Source organism: Alligator sinensis, unplaced genomic scaffold, assembly GCF_000455745.1.
Source record: "Alligator sinensis unplaced genomic scaffold, ASM45574v1 scaffold872_1, whole genome shotgun sequence".
In the NCBI taxonomy this organism is placed as follows: domain Eukaryota; kingdom Metazoa; phylum Chordata; order Crocodylia; family Alligatoridae; genus Alligator; species Alligator sinensis.
Window position 1 is genome coordinate 178095 of NW_005843140.1, and position 22185 is coordinate 200279.

The following is a 22185-nucleotide window of genomic DNA, read 5'->3' on the forward strand; positions in this document are numbered from 1 at the left end:
TTCAGCAGGCCCGGAGACTCCAGGATTAAGGCCAGCCGGAGCTCAAGGGACAGACACCCCCTCCCTCCACCCCCGCAAAGAAAAAAAAATTCACCACTTTCTCCCTAGGATGCCAACTCCTTCCAGTGTAGCCTTGTGGCACAAGGCACCACTCGGTCACCTCTGCAACACCATGGCAAGAGAGAATGCACTGGAGAGTCCCACCGGGAACACAGATGGAGGCTCACAAGCAGCTCCACTGTCCTCTCAGCCTGGGTTCCTGGTTCAGCACTATAATATTTGGGCTGCTCTTCCAAGCTTGGATCCTGGAGTATGAATCAGCCCAGAAGGACTCAAAGGACACTCAAGTCAATGAAAGGAAGACAGATAGGGAACAGAAAGCAGAACAGGTCTGATTCAGGTGGCGCTGACTTCCCACATCTGCAAGGCAGAGACAAGGAGAGACCTTTGGTGCCCAGGTGTCCCGTCACCTGCAGCGTATGCCGCTCTGTTCAGGATCATAAGAAAGTAGGGCTGGAAGGGACCAGGTGGGCCATCTAGTCCAGCCCCCTACTCAAGGCAGGATCATCCCCAATTGGACCAGGATGCAGGGAGCTGGGCAGAAGCTGCCTAGGGCTGCCCACAAGCTACCAGGGGAGCAATGGTCCTGTAGATGATGCCGAGAAAGTGGCCAAGTTGCATCAACCCAACTGCACAACCCATGATTGAACAGAAACATAGGTCACTTGCCTAAACTCTGTTGAGTCCAAGGGCCACACAGCTCTCTGAGCTCCCTGCCCCCTCCCCACACTCTTTGCTATTCAGGGCAATGAGATCCCATCTCACAGTAGTTACAGCCTCCATGCTTTAAACCAGGTTACTGTGCAAACCTGAGCCTGCCATGATGGTGGGCGGGGGTGCGGGGTGTATAGGGTATACACATCTAAGCACCCATGCAGTCCCATACCCTGGCTCTCTCAGCAGAGCTAACCTGGAAAGGCGTTGGCAGCGATTATTCTGGACCTGCACAGGGTTAGCGTGTCACCACAGCCGTCAAAAGCCACACAGGTAGATGCTGGATGGTGCTGGATCTTTTTGGCCAGGACCCCTGGAAAAGCAGGAAGTAGCACCCCCGCCCCCTGTACGGTACCTGAGTCTGTATCCTGTTGAGACCCCTGAACCATAGGATCTGCCCACGCCGGAGCTCCATTTCGGCATGGTCAATCTCATCTAAGTCCTCAGGCAGCTCCTCTTCTGGAATATCCTCCTTGGTGATGCCATGCCCTGCCTCCTTCAGGAACTTCAACTGGCTGGTTGGGACAGTGCAGATCAACTGCAGACAAAGGGAGAGAATAGTTACACTTACCCTGCAATCCCCATGGTCCTATGCTGCCATAATCAGCACTGGTCCAGCTGTAGGCATACAGGTGCCCCTGGGATCTTTTGAATAGCTGTGTGTTTCAGGACCACCCATATCCCATGCACCTCCTCACACTCCCAGTGCCAGCATAGAGGTGGGTGAAGCAGCCACAACCCTCCCATTGCTTTCTCACTCCGAGACCCCATAAAAGCAGGGCTGGGGGACAGGTCATAGGATGGACACTGGGAACAATCTCACAGAACCATAGCTTCTACAGGGCAAGGCACCCTTCTTCTCTGGGTGCACATCAGTATGGATCTCCCTGCAGGCACTCAGTAAGTAGTACCATCTTGGGAGGACAGGAAGGAGAAACACCAGCTGCACTTGAGTTGAGCTGGCTGCAAAAAAATTGTCAAAACTGAAGAAAAAAAAAATGCTGCCTTCATCTTAATCGACAAGACTAAAGACGTGTCAGTTCTGACAGCAAAAATTCCCATGTGAAACTGTGATCCTTCAGAGAATACTGAAGTTTCACTCCATGCTGTTTTCACGTCTGTATTTTTATCCCTTTCCCGTTATTTTCCCGACTTGTCAGTAGGCCTATTATGCGGTGCTGTTGGCAACATGACAGGCCAGCTGAAATATTTTTAAAGCCAGTCCATCAGGATTAAATAGTGGCTGTTCTTAAGTGTCTTCTTTCCTAGATCAAAGTGTCATCGGCTCTTGTTTGTGCTGTCATGAAACAGCCGGACACGCTGTGAAGCGCTAGTATTAAAGCGCCGAGACCAACATCTCCCAAGATAAAGGGAGAACAGAAGGGAAAAAGGACATTCCAAATGCGCTTTTCTAAAGCCAAACCAGCATTTTTGGAATTTTCCTCTCCCACATCAAAGAGGCGAGATTTCAAACCAGATAGAGAAGCACAACTGGAGACAAATGGGTGCATTTGCTTTCCGATGTCTTGAGCTCTTGACCCACTGGAGTCCCCTTGGTAGAAGTGGTGGCCTTCTCTAAAGCCACTGTTCCTGGGGGTTGGATGCTCCTAGAAATGCTCCAACCTCTGCAATGCTACTTGGACACACTTCTCTGTCTGCTTTGAAATATGGAAAACCAAGGGTGAAGCCGCCCTTTTCTGGGGTGTGGAGGGGGTGCTGTGCCATTAATCACAAAGGCAATTTTTGATGGCACCAAAGAGCTGAGGACAGAGAGCATATGCATGACTAAGGCAGAAGCCAGGAGAGGGTGGCCTCTTAGAGACTAAATGGTTCAGAGGAGGCATGAGCTTTCCTAGGCAATGACCTCCTCTGTCAGATGCTTCACCAGTTTCATGGCATCTGAGAGTAGACCATAGCCTTCAAAAACTCATGCCACTCTGATCCACTTAGCCTCTAAGGTGCCACCCTGCCTTGCCTTCTGCCTGACATGGCTAACTACCTCTCTGCTGGATGTGTAAGGTTTCAGCTATCTTTGAAAGGCTCTGAAGGGTCGTCTTTTGGGACAGGAAGAAGCCTGCCCCTGTAGTCTTGTAGGCAATACGCTCTGAGAGGCAAGTGTGGGTAGCCTCTGCCGTGTCCCAGAAACTGTGCCAGTAATGCAGCACTTGGTACTGCACTAGTCAATACCAAGGGAGCTGGCACCCGATTAAAAAAAAAAAAAAAAAATCATCAGGGAGGAGATCTCCGTGCTGGTGGCTTCTTTTGAAAGCGGTTTCCCTTATGGAGGTGGGGGTAGGGGGAGAAGACTGTGGTGCCTGGTTACTGGGGTACTTGCAGGGAGCTTCCTCAACTCTGACAGAGGAGAAGCTTGGCCCAGAGTTAGATGCACCTTTCCTGGGCTGCTCACTCAGAGATGTATTTTAAGCCTGGTATCTGTTTCAGGGTGTGGGATGAGAAGAGCAGCACATCGAGCAATTTGTGGGGCTGCATTCTTCCCCAAGCCTGACGGGACCTCTGCTGAGCCTGTCGAATAAGACACGAGATCCTCCCGCAACAGAGCTCCCATGACTGCAGGCGAAACAGCAGGGCAGTACCCGAGGGGTCCCCGTGTCGGCTTGTTTCTAGAACGCCCAAATCAAAGCATGAAGAGAGACACCAGGGGCTGGATGCTTGGCAGGGCCTGCTGGCTGCTACAAGCAGTGCCGGGGAACCAGGGAGGAAGCTGGCAGCTCCTTTATGCCCTCATACAGGAGCATGAGGAGACGGGGGCACAGGCTCAAACAGCTATTCCAAAAAATGAGAGCGAGGTCCACACAGACCTAGACATCCAAAACCCTATCCCCTCCTCTCATCTGCACAGGCTCAGGGACTTCCTCACTGTGATGCAGCAGCTTGGCTGCACTTCCCTCATGAGCCAGGCATTAACGCCGAGTAGAACAACCTGTTCCCTGGCCCCCAAACATTTGCCCTTAGCAGCTCCTGACGGGAACTACCAAGCGTAGCAGTTAGAAGTAGACTGCAACAGGGAGGGAGCTCCCCCCTCACCAGATTATAGCTGTATTTTTCCCTGGCCCTTTATGATAAACTCTGAATATAGGAAAGAAAAAGCTATCTACCATGTGGGGGTGGGTGGGCGTTAATCTTCCAGCAGCCGCCAGCGGCAGGGAAAGCACCCCCTCTGCTTTTAGAAGCAAGAAGCTGTGCTTGAGGGGGGGAAACAGGCGTGCCCAGCTCCAGAATAGGCAAGTGAGTGGATGGAGGTGATGCTGACTCTGGGAGGGGGTTGGGGCAACGCAAGGCAGTGGAGGTGTGCAGCATAATTAGACCGGCTCTTACCTGTCCCCAGAGCAGCTCGCCTACACCGATAAAAATACACCAGAACCACTGGCTCAAGGTGAGCCCAGAGCAGCTGAATGGCTTTCCTCCAAACTCCACGATGAGGATCTGTACAGGAGACAGACACACAAGTCAGGGGCAGTTAGAGGAGTGCACATCAGAGCAGCCCTGTGGCACTGGAGGGCTTTGCCTGCCCACAATGTTTCTCGCTAGCCCAGCATTGCGGGCTAGTGACGTGGCCTGTCCCATAGAAAACTTTGGGGAAAAAGTGAAAAGTTTCCCTTCCATTCCTGAAATTTCTCACCTTGGTGGAAAGGAGGAAAAAATGTGGATTTATTTACAACAAAGCACCTGGCATTACATCAAAAACACATACCTTTTGGCAGGAACAAAATGGATCTATAAATAGAAAAAGGACTGCTTGGCACTGAAGAATCATCCAGTGAAAGGGTCTTTCTGTGTCGCTCTCCCAACGCCTCTGTGGCAGCTGTGCTGACTTGGCCCGTGGGTGGTGTAAGGGGCCAAAAGGAAGCAGAAGTCTAATTTGAGCTAGCATGAGGCTAGAGAACTGCAGCAGCCTTCTCCCACAGCTTGCCTGGTTTCTCTGCCTAGCGCCATGTCCTGTGGTCTGTGTGGCTACACTACCGGGGAGGGGGACCCTACTGACACGTAGGGCATCTGCACTGCATGCCCAGCTGCCACCAAGCCAGCTACTCCCGTTAGGGTAGGAAAAAAAATGGATAGCCAAGCAGTTTTAGTTCAGACAAGAAACCAGTATCCTGGATGGTGACAGTACAGCTCAGGGCTGTGAGGCCAAGAATCCCAGAGAAAGAATCAAGAATGCAAACACTGAGTGAGGACCCAGAAGCAGGACCAGAACTGGAGCCTGCCATCACACCCCACCAAGACTACAGGGCTTTGAATGGCAGTCATTTGGATCCAGACCCTATTGAGCCCTTCAAAGACTCCTCCATGAGGGCACCAAGTCAGTTCTCACACTGGGAGGTTGATAAGGTCTTTAACTATAGTGATGGGTACTCCAAGCATTGATGTTTGTCCTCTGAGAGAGGGAAGGAGCAAGTACAGAATGGAAATAGAGGCAGAGCAACTTGTGCAAGATCACATAGGGGATCTGAGGGAGAGCAGGGAATAGAGCCTGGCTCAAGTTCCAGATTAGCAGCCAGACCTAAAGATCATCCTTCTTCTTCCACCCCACCTGCCATCCCCCATCCATGCATAAGCCCGCTGCTCTGTTACCTGCGCGCCAAAGGTGCCAAGAACCACCGTGCAGAAGATGGGATTCCGGAAGATGGACTCAAAGACGTTTCTCTCGCCGTGGATCTTGCGGGCGTTGATCTCATTGAAGAGCTGCATCATGACGAAGGTGTTGAAGACAATGGTGTAGTGTTCAGTGGGGGGTGAGTGGAGGGGAGTATTCCGGCCACTGTCGATGTCAAAAAACTTCTCGCCTACCACATAGGAGAGGAAAGTTCATGTTTGCTACCCACTCAGCTTCAGAAAGAACCTAGAATTTGAACTAGCCCATAATGCACAGCTGGAAAAAAAAAAGTCACCCTTGTGGAAACACGAGGGATGGCGTGATGGGAAACCGATACCCCACCTCGGTTGGCATGACTGGCGGGGGGCAAGAACAGCAGTGTCATACGGGTAAGGCTGGTGGGGCCAATTCAGAACCCAGCATAAAGCAGTTATTGGGAGGAAATGCACCCCCATACAGGCAGAAAGAGCTGGTGGAGCAGGTTTAGATTAACCAACAAAGCACTAATTTGGTGCTGGGTAGGTAGCCAGGGAGGGCTGAGTCCTTGCTGTCCTACCACCGGTGGAAGTTCTCTCTTCCCCACACACACTGTCCCCATCAGCCCTGGGCCAGAAGCCACCTTCATCTGTTGGCACACCCCTGCCCAGGTTTGTTCTTGGCCATTGGGTTGAGGCTAATGACAAGGGAGACTCATTAGAGCCATGTATGGTGGTGGCTTTTAGGATGGGGATACTGATTTGCTCAAACTGGATCGAGTCTCAAAGACCTTTTACACATCCCCCACGGCACATTTTGCAGCAAGTTGCACACATTTTCCGGGAGTAATTTCAGCCTGGATTTGATGGATTTCCTACGCAGCATGGCCGTGCATCACGTACCTTCTCTTACTTTGCTATGCAGGAGAATCAAACCACCTGAAAAAAATGCATCACTGTCCTGCGCCCTACCTTAAACGCTGATTGGAGAAGCTGCTTTTCCTTGCTACACTATGCCTTTGGCAGACATTTGGACTCACTGGAGTGGAGTCCCCTTGCAACTGGAGAGGTGCCCCAGATGGAGCAGACAGCAGCTTACATGGGCTTACTCCGCGATGGCTTAGAGGCAGAGGGGCATGCAGGTGACCTCACCCCACACCCTATGGCAATAGCAACTCACCTGCAAAGAGCAAGGTGAAGATGATGGTCAGCTGGTACACCGCATGGCCCAGGATGTTCTTCATCATGGTGCGGGAAATGAGGGGCTTGTTACGGCCATAGGGCTTGCGCAGCAGCAGGGACTCAGAGGGGGGCTCTGTGGCAAGGGCTAAGGAGGCAAAGGTGTCCATGATCAAGTTCACCCACAGCATCTGGACAGCCTTCAGAGGAGAGTCCTGCAGAAGAACAACCCCACAAAGAGGACCTGTTATATGCAATAAGCAACTTCCCCAGGCCTTACAGAACCACCCACAGCCACACCCAGAGCAGCCTGCCCTATCCCCCCTAGGCACTTACCTGCGTGATGCAGGCCCCTGTAAAAGCCACGATGACAGCCACAATGTTGACCGTCAACTGGAACTGCAGGAACTTGGAAATGCTGTCATAGACGTTGCGGCCCCACATCACCGCCTTGACGATACTGGTGAAGTTGTCGTCCGTCAGGATGATATCAGAAGCCTCTTTGGCCACGTCTGTGCCTGCTATGCCCTTGGGGGAGGAAGAGGCAGTGGTGAGTCACTGAGCAGACAGCTAAGGTCATCTCCCCGCTCCCCACCTGGCTGAACCCCAGCAATCATCTCAAGACACAGTCCCCAAGAGCTAGGGTTGGGCCCAGGATTTGCAGAATGGGCCCATCTCTCCTTAGATGAGGCCTGCAACATCATCCTGTTTCCTGTGCTAGTGCTCACAAGAAGTCCCTTGGTGACATCTCTAGTTGAAGAATACCAAAGCAGAGGAAAGGAAAATAGAAACATTGCTGGGCACTTCCCCTCCCAAGCATCAGCAGTGGGTACAGGAAGGGACATGTTCAGGATCCTACAGTGGCAGAGGCAAGAACAAAACCCAGATCTCTCGATTCCCAGACCAATGCCCTCAATGCTGGGTCATGCTGCCTGCTGACACCTCCAAAAAGGAAGCCTCTGCTTACCTCCAGGTCAGGTCTTCATTGTACTCTACCCTTTGAGCAGACTGCTGCAGCAAGCAGGGGGCTTAGGGACCTTTAGATGTTAAAATTCAGGACACACTGCACCCGGAGCTCATTTACAAGTCGCTGGTGCTCCTAACTCTTTGGCCACACATACCATGAGGATCCAGAGGTTGTGTACCTTTGCCCCTTACATGATTAAGCTTTAGGAACTTCCAGAGGAACAGACAGGCTCTCAAAACAGAGATAAAGACCCAACCAACTACACTGCATCCTAGAGAGTTGTCCTGGCTCAGATGCATGTTTGGTCTTCTCTGTCTGTCACTTCCCCCTGTTCCTAACTTAGACCCTTAGACCCTTTTGCAGTGAGCTCAACAGGTGACTTTGCCCACTTGGGATCCTTCTGGAATCAGGCTGCACTTCCTCTAAGGCAAGCCTCTCTCATTTTCCAGGCACCATATATGAACACTAGCAATGATCTGGCTTAGCTGCATTACTCACTGACAAGCACTAGAAGGAGCTCTGTGCACACAGATCCTGTAGCCACCGGGAAAGCCAAAGGCAAGCCAACTGCAGGAGATGCCCCACGGTGAGCAATTCTCCCCAATGTTTTCCTGCTAAGCCTGGGTACAGGGCAAGTCTGATCTTGGGTGGGAATTCCCTGACTTCTGTAAGCAAGCATGCTTGACAGGGGAGTCAGAAATTAACAGCCACGTGACCCTTTTCCCAGCTCCTGGAGCCAATGCTTAGAGGAGATGCAGGGTAGGATGCTTCAGATGACTTGTGACCCTGCTGCAGGCCTGGAGATGCTGCTGTACCCCCTTCCTGGATGCTGCAGCAAGGCAGTTCTCTCTCCTTCCTAGGGCAGCATTCGGCCTGCTGGGTCATCAGAGACTGCTCATGCAGTCTCTCTGGGGCTGCCTCAGACACCAAGTTATGTACTTGGACTGAGTCAGAAAGAGAGGAGGGAGAGACTGAGAAAAAACACCCCCACATGCACACACCCACACTGCTGGTGCTGTGGGGGACTTAAAAGCAAGACCAAAGCTACTTAAGCTTTGAAATCCAAAGCTTGCGAAATTGCTTCCATGAAAATACTTCATCTCCAGAAGTTTTTTTTTCCCCCCATGCGTCTCAGACACACTCTCCCTGGCAATAGCAGCAACCCACGCGCTTTGCAGCCGCCTGTTTAACGTACCAGAATTCAAAACAACCAATTCGCTAGAAACAAGTGAAACCAAACAACAGGTCCATCCATTCCTATTGTCCCATTGGAATAGAAATGGATGCAAAAAAGAGTACATAAATCATGACAGCACACGTGGCAAACCAGAATTTCAAAACACTTTCAGCATAGATAAACGAACATGATATTAGCCACAAAGTCAACAAAAGATTCGGAATTTGGGCCAGTAACTTGGGCACGACTCTAGACCACAGAGTTGGTATCTACTAGTCACAGACCTCAGCACCTCTAGAAACCAAGCCTTTCATTTTTGGGCGTGCATGAATAAGTTCAGGACGTAACATTAGGTTGCCAGTCAACAGCTCAGGCCAGTATCCTAACCCAACATATCATCCAGTAAGGGCAAAAGGAAGGCAACATGCCTTTGAGCTGGGGGTGGGGGTGAAAAGGAGCAGGAGATACTTGCAGGACCCTTGCAGCAAAATCCCTACAGATATTACTTCAACATGCCCCTGGCCCCTGACGAGTTGAGACGTTATGTCAAATCCGAGCGAGGCTTTTACAGCCAGGATATGGTTCTCCATCACCTTCCATAGGATTTTTCAGAGCGATGGCTCTGCAGCTTAGAGTCTCCCAATGTCCGAAGACAGGTGCTTGTGCCCGAAAACTTGCAAAGAACTTTTTTCCAGCTATTTAGTTGGACCAATAAAAGAGATTATCTCTACCCAAAGAACCTTGCCTCCTCCCTATTAAGGCACTTCAGGACCTTTCGAAAGGCAGCCCACCATGCAGAGGTATGCCCATTCTCTTGCCATACCATAGCGAATCCCACGTCGGCTTTCTTCAATGCAGGGCCATCATTGGTCCCGTCCCCCGTCACGGCCACCACCTGTCTCCGCTCTCCAACGGTGCTGTCAATGATACCTGAAACGTGGACACGCAGGTTAAAGGGAAGACAGATCCCCCAGCAGGCTCCGAGCATACAGCTCAGCAAAGAGCAGTGCCCATACAATGCTGGCCTGGATGCTGTCCTGGAGCAGGCGCCTGCCTGCCAGGGGAGCACTGAGGGCTGCGTCTCTTCTTGGTAAGGGTCATCACGTCAAGCCTGTTTTCCAGTTCCCCCATCTGCTGGGGCTTAGTACAGTCCCTTCTATAGCACCTTCCAGAAAACATCTCACAGCCTTTGGAGACCTTGAGGAGTCTCCCCCTCACTGGCTCCCTGCGTTTTGGATCAGCAACAGGGACAGTGCCTTGCTCACTGAGTGTGAGCAACAGAGCCAGGAGAAGACCCTAGGTGAAGTCCCAGCTCAGTCCCCTCTGGGCGAGGGTCTGTACAGCAGCACATAAGCGCTGGCTCCCAGCAGCCCCTACCTTTCACAAGCGTGTGCTTATCCGTGGGCGAGGAGCGCGCTAGCACCCGCAGCTTGGGCCAGATCTTATCCAGCTGCTCTTGCTCAACCTACAGGACAAACCAGGAGAGAGGCCAGGTCAGACACCACATGCAGGAGCTTGGCAGCCTTTGGCCCCCTGCCCCAAAGACAGGAGCACTCATAAGCTGGGGTTGGGAAGAAGAATGGGATGTCACCTTCATCTTGCTATAAGTGCTACTCCCTGGCTGCATATGGAGCCTGGATACCCTCCTTGTGACCCTGGCTCTTGGCTAAGATGGCTGCATGGCTTCAGCAGCTGAATGGATCTGCATGAGACACTAAGATTTCCCCCTCCCCACCTATGTGGTCCCAGGAGAGAGAAGCTGCCTCCTCACGCTGCAGGTCAGTGCTTCCCATATAGCAATGTCCCCTCTTAGCTGGCAAGGCTGTTGCCAATGCCCTGGGGCCTCCCAAGCAGCTCAGGTAGAGGCAGGTCCTTTCTGTCCATCATGCCCCGTCTGGATTCCTACCTCGCCCTTCTCGTTCCGGATGAGCCGGTTGAACTCCTTCCCCTCCAGGCACAGGAAGTCCTCCCCAGGCAGCAGGATGCCGCACTTGGTGGCGATGGCGCGGGCCGTGTTGATGTTGTCACCCGTCACCATGCGGACAGTGATGCCGGCACGCTGGCACTTCAGGATGGCCTCTGGCACCTGGGGATGAAGGGAGGCAAGATTAGATGCAGGACAGCATGGCAAAGGTGAGGAGCTAGAATAAAGAGCTGGCAGGGGGAAACCAGACACCCCACCTTCAGGGCCAAGCACATTCCTCCTTGATCTCCCCTCAATCAGACTGGCCAAGACTGTGGGGGTTTCTGCCTTTCTCTGCTCTATGAGGCTTGGTCTTTCTCCTTGGGTCATATTAACCAGATGTCTCTTCTAGGGGTGGCAGGGCAGTAGCAGTGCCCTCCCCCCACCTTTTTATTTGCGTTGTAGGGTGCATGGGCTTTTCATGAGGTGCTCTGTGGCTTTGGTGTGCGAGGGGTGGCAGCGGATACTTTTCAGGACTCTTTGCGTCACTGGAGTCTGTGAATGCAGACAACCAGATTCAAAGCCCAGAAGGCTCCTACCCATCTTGTGTTCCCAACCCAGTGGGAGTCAGATGCAGAGTCAAGGGGACCCAGTATGAACAGAGCACAGGAGAGGGGAACTGGGAACGAGTGCATCTGCACCAACACTGGAATACAGGCACCATGATAGCACCTGGTTTCCTAGCTGGATTAAGGCAGGATTGTTGGGTCTGGGCCCAGCAGTCAGAAGTTCAGGCACAGCCGTGAGCCAGTGAGAAGAGACAAGTTGAGTCTGAAGAGTCTTGGGGCAGGGAGTGGGGAGAGCCCTGTGGGCAAGAGAGGAGCAATGAGAGAGGTCAGATGGGGCCACAGCTGGTTTGGAGGAGACTGGAGCAGGGGCCAGGTCAACATTTGGGGGTTTCAGGCCTCTTTAGTTCCAATCCACCCACAGACATCATCAGGCTGGGCTGTGTGCACACCGATCCACAAGGACAGAGGAACAGGGTGTCCTTGGAGCCGACAGCAGGATCCCTAAGCTCCATTGATAAGCGAGATGCCCCCTTCCCCACCACACACATCTGGAGCAGGGCTCTATCTTGGGAACCTGGAATCAAGAACCAAGGTCATGCCTAACACAAGCATGGGACGGCGAACCTCCAACCTTGCTTTGGGGAAGGAGCTGCTCAGTGATCCCGGTCTGTGGAGCCCCGACCTCACTACAAAGGGCTCTTTAGAGGTGCATGGTGATGGAGGAATTTCCAACATTGGAGACCAGTGCTGCACTCTTCTTGCTATACAGGTGGCACAAAGGGCTCGGGGCATTCAAGCTCACTTCCCAGAAGCCACAAGCGGCACATGCTCCTTCCCAAGCTCAGGGCAAGCAAGCAGCTGATCACGCCTGCCCCTGAGGTCTCGTGTCCTCCCCAGCCGCAGCCGGAGCAAGCACGCTTACTCCAAGCGGTTCCTGGAACCGACACCAGCAGCATCTCTCCTCCCGTTCCCGGGGGTAATGTAATCGCGTCTCCTCTACACGATGCTGCGGCGCTGGCGCCAAGGTCTGGCTGGGCAGGGAGTCGAGATGTGGGATGCTGTATTTCTCCCACACTGTTGGATGGCAGGTTGACAGCGGCCTCCCCCCCCACCAACCTGACCTCACATCTCAGGCTGCCGCAGCACGTGGCTACATTAATGGGTTTATCTATTAGCGAACAAGCCGCAACGGCATGGGAGGGGGCAGGAGGCAGGATATTAGTGAGAAATTAGCAAATTGAATCACAGCCTCCAGAGCCAGCAGAGACAGGGCATCTGTAATGCGATTCCCAAGCCCAGATACTTCAACATCTAATTAAGGAAAGATGCGAGCAAGGCCAGCATGCAGGGGGCAGGCTCCAGAATGAGATCAGGAGGCACAGACGGGAGGGCTGATTGTGTTAGCCCAGCTGTCTGCCTGTCTGCCCCGTGGCAAGTGGTGAGAAACAGCAGAGGGGAAGCAGGGGCAGGAGGCTGCAGGGGAAAGTGAGGTTTACTGCTAAGGGTGCTCTCTGCCTCTGGGGGAGGAAGGGGGCAAGTTGGTACCCCAACCACCCACACCATTAACCCTTTTACTGACCATGGCTCTATGTAAGCACCGGCCACTTCCCCTTCCACTGACTGGCCCTATAGTCACTTGTGCCATGCATGCTTCTGCCACACAGATCTGGGGTCGTAGTAAGACAGAGAAGTACATGTCCCAGGTACCTAGGGTGGCCCAGATGGAGAAGAGCATCTTAGGAGTGGCAGAAGCATAGGGTAAGGCAGCCTGTGGGCATCTCTGGGATGTTTGTGCACTCCAAGACACTCATGCCCCTGCTATACAGCAGTAGTGGAGAAGTGTGTGTGGCGGTGGGTGGGGGGGTGGTGATTACACCCTACATATTTTGCAGGGGATGGGGAAGGGATGGAGAAGCACCCAGCAAGGGGGACACATTCAGATACCTCTGGGCGCACAGGGTCTTCGATGCCGACCACGGCAATGCAGGTCAGGTCACCCAGGATCTCGTTCTCGCTGTCCCAGTCGGGCTCGGCGCCGGCCGGGAAGTCCCGGTAAGCTAGGCAGATGGTGCGCAGCCCGTGGCAGGCCATGGGCTCAATCACCTTCTTCACCATCTCATCGCGGTCCTTCATCTTGAACAGCCGTGGGTCCCCATTCTTGTCCAAAATCTTTGCGCACCTGCACCCAGGGCAGAGGTTAACGGAGACCATGCTGTGTGCCTGCCACTCGAACCACAGAGACACAGGCCTCCCACCCCAGCAGGGCCCTGGCCACTCTGCAGGAGACACCATCCCACTGACATGCTTAGAAGGAGCTGCTCAAGAAGGACTTCACTCCTCTAAGCTGTGGTGAGTCCTAGGAGCTTTGGATCAGCTCAGCACCCAGGTGCTACCCTAGAACTGGCCCAGCTTCCCAGGGTGGCAAATTTGGGCACAGGAATCTCTCTGAAACACCACCTGCAACAGGCCCAGCACCACCTGGAACCCTCGGACCTGACATTTCACCAGCACTGCGTCTTCCATGCTGTTTTGGCTGCCAGGAGCTCAGAGGCCACAGAGGAGGTGACAAAATTAGTAACATGGCAGATACCACAAGGTCTCCAAGCATATTTGGCTTCAGTTCTGCTCAACACCCTGGATTTTATTCCAGGCATCAGAGGATGAATCAGTGGGACTATCCTGGATAGGACAATGCTCCTTTATCTCCCCGTTTCAGGTGCAAGAGGAAGGACATATAACCAATAGCTGCTACCAGAAGCTCCCCTGGAAATAGTGCAGTCTAGTGACGAGCACTGGGACCAGAAGTCCAGACACCTGGGTTCTACTCCTAGCTTTAACACTGTCAGAAACTGGTGACATTTGGCAGGTTATTTCCCAGCTCTGTGCTTCAGTTTGCCCCTCTGCAAAATGGGGATAATGCTACTGTTTTCCTTTGCAAAGCATTTTAAGGTCTACATGTGAAAGGCAGGACAAGGCCCAGGTATTATTTTGTGTTCTGCATGCGTGTGAAGAGAGTGTGAGCTTGCTCTCTCATACATCCCACATCACCCCAGTCCCCCAGGGCCAGGATCCTCTCATGGGCCTCTGGGAAGAGCTTCCCAGGCCATGGGCAGCCTGCAGGCCCTAGCTGGAGAAGTAGCCAGGAGGCTCCAAGTGGGGAAGGGTAGTTACTTGCGCAGGATGATCTCGGAGGCGCCCTTGCTGTACATGCGGAAGCTGCCGTCTGCGTTTTTCAGCACCGTGCTCATGGACTTGCGCACCGAGTTGAAGGTGTACACCTTGTAGAGCTTTTCCTCGGGCACCTCGTTCCTGACCGCCTGGTAGTCTTGCTTCAAATCCAGGACAAAGCCCAGCAGGGAGCACTCGGTCTTGTTCCCCACTTGCCGTGGGAGCCCCCCTTCCTTCTCTGGTGGCTAAAGAGTCCCCAGTAGGAGAAGAGAGGGGAGGCATCCATTAATGCAGCCCATGAGCCAGAATGGAATTGGAGGCCAGACATAGCTAGCTAACATCAAATTAGACAGTCATCAGTATGGTCCAGGGCCAATGCACAGAGATGAATGGGAGCACTTCCCACTTAAAGCTTTTAAACCAGATTGGCACAGGTATAAAAACAGATGCATGATCCATGAGGCTGTAACCCTTAGATTCTAACCATTTCTGCAGTCACGAGTCACTGCATCAGTTTGCATTGGTATAAAGAGACTGCAAAAACGTCAGACCGAGAAGAGCACAATGGTGTGATTTACATTTTGCATGTATCCACCCTCCCCCAATGCAGCCCTGTCCTCTCCCATGGTCTTAGCTCCTTGGGAGCACTGCTACCCGCCTCAAGCTCTTAGCAAGAGCTGTGCCTGGATCAAGTCCCCAGCTCGGAAATGAAGGGGGTGGAACTCACCAGGATCTTTGAGGTGTAGGCTGAGTTGATGCCAACACCATTGACAATGAGGTCCAGGACCTTAGGCAGGATGGCTTCGGGGTCGGGGATCTGCCGGTAATGGGTGTCGCCCACGTACGCCTGCACCACGGTCATGCGGTTCATGGTGAGTGTGCCAGTCTTGTCCGAGCAGATGGCCGTGGCATTGCCCATGGTCTCGCAAGCATCCAGGTGCCTCACCAGGTTGTTGTCCTTCATCATTTTCTGCAGTGGGGGATGGGCAGCAAAAGGGTGAGAGAGGCAGGAAGGGGGTCCCAGGTAAGGATGGGTATTTGACCGGGCAAGTCAATTTGACCGAACTTTACCAGTCATATATCAGTCAAAAATTGTAAAAAAAAAAAAAAAAAAAAAAAAAAAATTGCCAATAGGTCCAAACAACACAGAAAAAAGCATAATTTTTCCATTAAGAAATGTGCCAAACAACAACAAAAAGTCATATTTCTGTCAAGAAAACTACAAAAAAAAAAAAAAAAAATTTTTTTTTTTTTTTTTGTAAAACTGCTATCATCTTCGACCTGTCAAAAAACATGCAGTCAGTTGACTGGTCAATTGACAATATTTGACCAATCAACTGACCAGCTTGCCAATTCTAGTGCCAGGGCACAGCGCCTGCACTCTCCAAGTGACATGGCACCGCACAGGCTGGCAGGTTCTGCGGCGAGAGGCATCCCACCGGGAACCGAGAGAAGACAGCAAGGCGACGGCCTCTGCAGCCCACGTCTTTTCTCACTCCTGGATGGGAGCTGCCATTTGTGCGTGGCTCCTACGACACCTTCCACCCCCGCTTCCAGCTCTGCAGCAGCATCGCGGCGTTTCCACGGCAGTGCCAGCCAAATCCCCTCTCCTCGGCTGGGCAGAGGCTGCTGTTCCAGCTGATGCAGAGAAGGGAACGGAGGCTCTGGCTGGGAGAGGCAGCAGCTGAGGACTCATTTTGCCGAGCACTATGAGTCCATTTCCTTGCTACCCCACTCCGTGCCCTCTCCTCAGAGCAAATGCAACCATCTCACAGGCCTTGGTGCACATGAGCATCCACTTCTCTGTCCCTTGCTGAGGTCTGCCTCACCCTCCCCACACAAGGCAAATAGCCTCCTCATCCCCTGCCCGCCTCTTCTTCTGGTCCTTTGGGGAACAGAGTCACTGCCATCATCTCCGTAGCTAGGCTGTGGCCTCACCTTGACAGAGTAGGCCAAGGAGATGGTGACGGCCAGCGGCAGGCCCTCGGGCACAGCCACCACCAGCACGGTGACGCCGATAATGAAGAACTTGACAAAGTATTGGATGTAGATGGGGGTGCAGTCTGCCAGCCAGGGCCTGCCCTGCACGCCAAAGTTGTCGATCACAAAGTACAGCACCAGGATGATGACGGTGATAGCTGACATGATCAGTCCTGAGGGAGAAGGAAGAGGCAGGTGGCACGTGAACACACACACATACACACTGGAGGTGACCATGGTCTCGGTGGTGTCTCAGACCCAAAAGTGATGCCACCCACTCATATGCACCATCCCCTCCTACACCAAGGGTTTAGATGGGAAAGCCATTGATGCTCACGGCTTCCAATTTCTGTTCCCCTGTGGCTGAACCTGCTGAGGGCATCTGAGCATGAGCCAGAGGCAATCTCTGCCTGTTTCCTCCATCCGCATCACAGATCTACATCAGCCATCCAACGCAGTCAGGAGGGTCTCTGCTCCCACACATTAAATGGGCAGAGGCAGCTACAGGTCAGGATTGAAGGGCATCAGCAGAAACGTGTGTGGGCAGCACCCAGGGCAAGAACAGCAGAGGGTCCTGTTGGGGGCTGAAGGACATCAGCAAAGCTACAGCCCCAGAGCGGTGCTGCAGGGACTCCAGTACCTTGGCAGAGCTGGCCGAGGGCAGTTGGACACAGCACCACCTTCTCACACGGTGCCAGTCTCTAGCCGGTATCCTTCATCCTCATGGTCTCAGACAACACATCAGTGGGAACCCAAAAATTAGCGCTACCCCATCTGGGAGGAGAATTCTCCTTCGCTTACTCACCTGCCTTCCCGATCTGCACTGCAAGGCGGGTCAGCTTCCCTTGTAGCACAGACTTCTCCTTCTTGGGGACTTTCACCTTCTTCTTCTCTTTTTCCTCATTCTCTACTCCTTCCTGGCTCTTCAGGGGCTGGATTTCTAGGGCCACACCATCCTGAGTTTTAGCTACACCCCGAGGGAAAATAGACACAGTGGGTGAGTGCACGAGAGAGCCCAGAAACCGGTGGGGCACCGCTGAGAGATGGTGAAGGCAGAGAGAGGAGAAACCCAGAGCAAATAAAAGACTCCCTGCACACACAGGCATCCGACAGTGGCAAAGCCTACAGATCCTGACCCACCTCCCCCAGGGGCACGTGCCTGGAAGAGCTCACTGCATCTCCTCTGGCCTCACCCCACTTACTCCCATTTCCCAAATCATGCCCTTACTTAGCTATACCTGGACAGAAGGAACAAAACAGCCTAGCTACAGAGATGTGGGGCCAGGGATCATTCCCAGCTCATCTCCTGGATGTCACTGTATGATCTTGGGCAAGTACCTTCACTTGTGAGCCTCAGCTGGCCTATCTGCAGAATGGGGCTAGAGATACTTACCCTCGCACTGGCGACAGAGAGTTAAATTTAATAAAGCCCCTGAATATAGGCTCAGAGCTGCCAGACTGGCTTGGACTATGGAGAATCCAGGATCCAGCCCCTCTCCTGCAGCAGCCAGCCCCAGCTGCTTCCTGGAAAAGGGGTCAGGACATCTACTATAGGCAGTTCTGGGCGGTTAAGGTACCTCTCAAACCCTTCTGGAAGAGACCTCCTACCCTGAAGCAGGTGCATTTAGAGCCCTTCCAGAGCTCGTAGATGCTCTTGCATGGTCTGAGTCCTCGCTAAACCAACTCTGCAGAGATCGATTCACATGAGCATCCCTTTCGGGATCCTGCTCTTCTATGGACCTGGTGGCAACGGAGGCTACGCTCCGTGTGAAAGCATCTCCTGTCATTGCATGCCCTGTGGTACACACGACCAAGTACAAGCTCTTCAGTGCCCTGGTGGGAGCTCTGCAGGAGTCGCTTGACAGGCAGCATTCAAGGGGGTGAGATGGAGGGAGGAGGTTAAGTCTCGGGGTGGAGATTGACTCACTTATGACGAGGAGTGAACCGGCACCTTTCCCCCTGCCCACCCCCGGATCCAGCCAACACTGTGCTCTTTAGGATCTGAGAAATGAAGAGGGCCAGATGCTTAGCTGTGCAACCCAACCTGGTTTCCCCCAGTCCACTGGAGTTATGCTGGCCTCCATCAGCTGAAGGCCCAGGCCAAAGAGACTGCAGGTAAAATTCACACTGACTGAGGAGAGAGGTAGAAACCCCCGCTGGGAGCAAGAGTTCTCTTTTGCATTCCCCTCGGCTCCTGCTCTTGGCTTGCTCGGGCTTTTTTTTTTTTAATTATTTATTTATTTTTTTAAAATAAATCAACTGGAAAAGCAGCGGTTCACCCACAGATCTGACTATGGTTGGTCTCTGAGCACATGCCCCCTTTCAGCTCCCACCACCGGGATGTTATGGGTACAGTAGTAGTCATGGTGCTCCAAAACTGTGCTCTCCACGGTTAGGACTGACAGAAAACAGGACAGAGAGGAAGAAAACAAAACTAAAAAAAGGACCAAAAATCCCCACCCCCAACACAACCCCCCAAAACAACCCCACAGATCAGATTGGAGGGAGGAAAACTCAAACTGCTGAGAGGAGAGAGAGAGAGAGAGGGGTGGAAAAACAGACAGGTGCAGAAATGGGCTTCCTCCACACAGCCTGGAAAGAACAGTGTGAGAAACATACTGAAGAGAAGACGCTCACTTAGATTCAGAGAGGCCATGAGAAGAACAGGGCGTAACCATCACACAGGCCGGACCCACCACAGTCGCAGGACAGAAGCGGGGAGGGGGAGAAGGGGATGGACACGGCCTTCTTGCCTAGGTTAAAAAACTCCCCCTCTGCTGCCTTTGCCACTGGCAGGCTGGTAAGAGGTTGCAAAAGGTCCCTTTTGCTCACATGCAGGAGCCGCTGCGCTGTTGAGAACTGGCAGATCCCACCCAGGCTCTTTCCCATGGGGGCAGAAACTGCAGGGCTGTGATGCAGAGGCCCCATCTCTTGGCAGGTGAGTCACAAGGGTTTCATCTAAGCAGATGCTAAGTCAAAGGGCCTCCCCCCATCCTCGCCTCCCTGCACGGGAGACCCGCAGAACAGCCTCGTTGCAGGGGAAAGCTCTCCCCGGGTTCGTTGCTCCCTGCCCCAGAGCACAGGACAGCCCACAGCCCCTTAGCACACCAGGCTGACGGCAGGGGGTGCTGCGACTCCAGCGGGGCCTTGAGCTTGCAGGGATGGGGCCGAGCGCCGCAGAGATGGTTACACCCTCTTCCAGGACAACAAGGCGAGATTCCCGCTGTAGCGGCGAAGAGCACAGACTCATGGGAAGAAGGAAGGAAGGAGGAATGCTTGGTAGTTAGTGTGGTGCTGGTTCAAAGGATGGAGAGGCTGGTTACCTTTGTTGCGATTTTCGGGGGCTCCTGGTTTTTTACCTGTTCAGACAAAGAGAAAAAGGGTGGAGCGCTGAGCACACGGTTCCGACACCAACGTCCCCGGCGACAGGACGCGCCCAGGCGGGGGCAGTGCTTGCTAGGCTCTCAGCTTCTGCTGGGACACCCGGGGTGGGGGGGAGCCCCCTCCTCAGCATAGCTGCAGGCAGCAACCCGTACCTCCCTCCCCTAGCAGCCCACGCAGGCTTCAGCTTCCAACTCTCTTGGCCCTCTGCTCTCTGCCATAGGAAAAGCACTTGGCTGCCGCAGGATGTGGTCTCTGCAAGATGAGACTGGTCCCCTGGCTACGCTGCCACAGCTAACCACCTTTCTCTTCCTGGAGATGCCACTGCCTCTTTGCATCATCTCAAGTCCCCTCCTGTACCATGGGGATGCTGCTCCTCCATTTCTCCCTCCCCCTGTCTGGGGACAGGGGTCTCTTGCACATCAAGGACCTGCTCTTAGGTTGAGCCCTGCAGGATGTTCATAGTTTGAAAAGCAGCCTTGACAGAAAGGGTCATTGTGATCTCCTGCCTACCACAGGCCAAGGAAACAACCAGGTCCCCACACCTCCCACCACCACATGATATAGATACTATCAGCACCTGTGAAAGCGATGGCCATCAGCCCATTTCCAGGCCCATGCAACTGCCTGGTTTCCTAAAGATGGCCTGACTATGACCAGGGAAGCACTTGGTACCAATCAGGGCCCAGGTTTTCAAAATTTAGGACAAAAGTCCCATTTCAGAGAGATCCAAGAGACCCCAGGATTTAAGCCCGAAATGCAGGATGGTCCCAGGAAGTCAGAGACAGGTGGCTGCTTGAAGAAAATCTCTCTCAGGTAATATCTCTGTCAAACCCTTAACTTGCAGTTTAAAGGAACAGCTGCATACTTAAATTAAGATTCTTGCCTCCCAGCCTTGACATTTGGGGATGGCACTGGGAGGATGATTTCAGTACAGGACAGCAGTCAGACAGGCTGCAGCCCTGGGCCGGGGAAGGGGACAGGTGGCAATGCTAAATGACATTTGCAAAGCAAAATAAGTAGTGTTGGGTGCTGCTTCTGGAGACAGGGAAAAGCTTCAAGCGCAAGACTGAAGACTGCTTCTGGGGCAAGAGGAGCAAAGCCCTAGGGACAGGAGACCCAGGATTAACCTCCCTTACTACTGGGAGAAGATGGAGAGATTCATGCTTGTGTCTCACTCTGTTTTAACCCTTCTGGCCAGCACTGCCATTGGCCTGGTTTCAGAAGAGTGGGGAGATGTCAGAGCCTCTGCACTCGCTGTCAGCTCTAGTGAATGCTCCAGGGAGAAGTTGCAATGACCAGATGAGAGTCCCGCTCCTGGTCAGCAGCGCAGGCGTGTATTTGAGCCCTCCACATCAGTCCACAAGCCACCTGCCTTCTGCTTCTCACCCCTGTCCCCTGGGAGCAAGAGGCCATCGGGGAATCTTTTGAACATTAGGATCCTCAGCTGGCGTCGACTAACGCCTATGCGCTGACTGTCCCAGAGAAACCAACCAACTCCCAGCAGTCAAGAAGCTGGCCCGTGGACTAGGTCCTGCCGTGCTGCTCCTAAGCTCTCCGGTGGTAAAGGCCCAATGGTTTGCAAATGCACCCTCACCCCTATGAAAAGTACAGGCATGATGCACGGCCCAGGTGGCCTTCCTTCCAGGGCAAACCCCTCCCCCGATTCCCACCTTGCCTCTTCTAGCCTCCTCCAAGCTCTGCCCCAGAGCTGTAGCTCGGGCCGGTCCCCTCTCTGCCTCTGCTCTGTGTGCCACAAACCTAGTGCCATTAGAGTGGGTGAGATGTGTGAGCAACACTGCTGGGGACAGGGGCAGTCATCAGGGCAGGAAGAGCCCACAAAAGGTGCAGACAGCTGGCAGGCAGCTTCAGACTGTCTATGCAAAAAGAGGACACACCTGCTCTCCCAACCATTCCCCCGAGACAGGCCCCCCCTCCCCCAAAGAGACGCTTGTACACATGACCCCCAGGATGCCGCACTCCCATCCCTCTGCCTCACGAGGCTGCCTCGTGACACCCCCGGACACATCCCAGACGTGCTCACTTGACCCCCGAGCCCAGAAGCAACGACTTCCTGAGCAAGCTGTGGGTTCCTATTGTCTCAGAGACCCAGTGGCCTACTGCACGCTCCCCTCTCGAGCACAGAAAGCAGAGAAAGGCGCTGTTGCTCGCTGCTCGTGATTGACAGGGATCGGGGTGGAGTGGGCGGAATAAGCAGCAAGACATCAGTGCGGTGGCAGGAAGGCGGATGAATTCGGGTGCAGTTGGTACCGCGTAGGTGAGCGGCTCAGCCCTGCAAACTGCGCCTCTCCCCGCCTGCCACATGGCCACACACTGCAGGGCCCCTGCCCCCCTCACCCCACAGACGCCACGTGGCACTGTGCAATGCAGTCAGTGCTGAGAGGTGGCGGGACACAGAGACCAGCCTGGCAACTCTCAGGCTAGAGAGAACTTGAGGACTGGGCTTGGGGGGAAAATCTACTCCTCTTTCAGCAGG

General features: G+C 53.5%; 1 protein-coding gene across 1 annotated transcript in view; it reads right to left on the reverse strand.

The window, feature by feature from the left end:
- ATP2B4 (ATPase plasma membrane Ca2+ transporting 4) overlaps positions 1–22185 on the reverse strand; it is an 84602-nt gene that overhangs the window by 11569 nt on the left and 50848 nt on the right. The window contains exons 7-20 of the mRNA XM_025193978.1: positions 19631–19666; positions 17113–17274; positions 16266–16480; positions 15055–15297; positions 14331–14572; positions 13104–13338; positions 10594–10773; positions 10065–10152; positions 9511–9617; positions 6880–7071; positions 6545–6758; positions 5368–5579; positions 4111–4218; positions 1130–1312 (exon numbers count right to left, since the gene is read on the reverse strand). Coding sequence (XP_025049763.1) covers positions 1130–1312; positions 4111–4218; positions 5368–5579; positions 6545–6758; positions 6880–7071; positions 9511–9617; positions 10065–10152; positions 10594–10773; positions 13104–13338; positions 14331–14572; positions 15055–15297; positions 16266–16480; positions 17113–17274; positions 19631–19666 — 2417 coding nt within the window. The remainder of the gene's footprint in view (positions 1–1129; positions 1313–4110; positions 4219–5367; positions 5580–6544; positions 6759–6879; positions 7072–9510; positions 9618–10064; positions 10153–10593; positions 10774–13103; positions 13339–14330; positions 14573–15054; positions 15298–16265; positions 16481–17112; positions 17275–19630; positions 19667–22185) is intronic.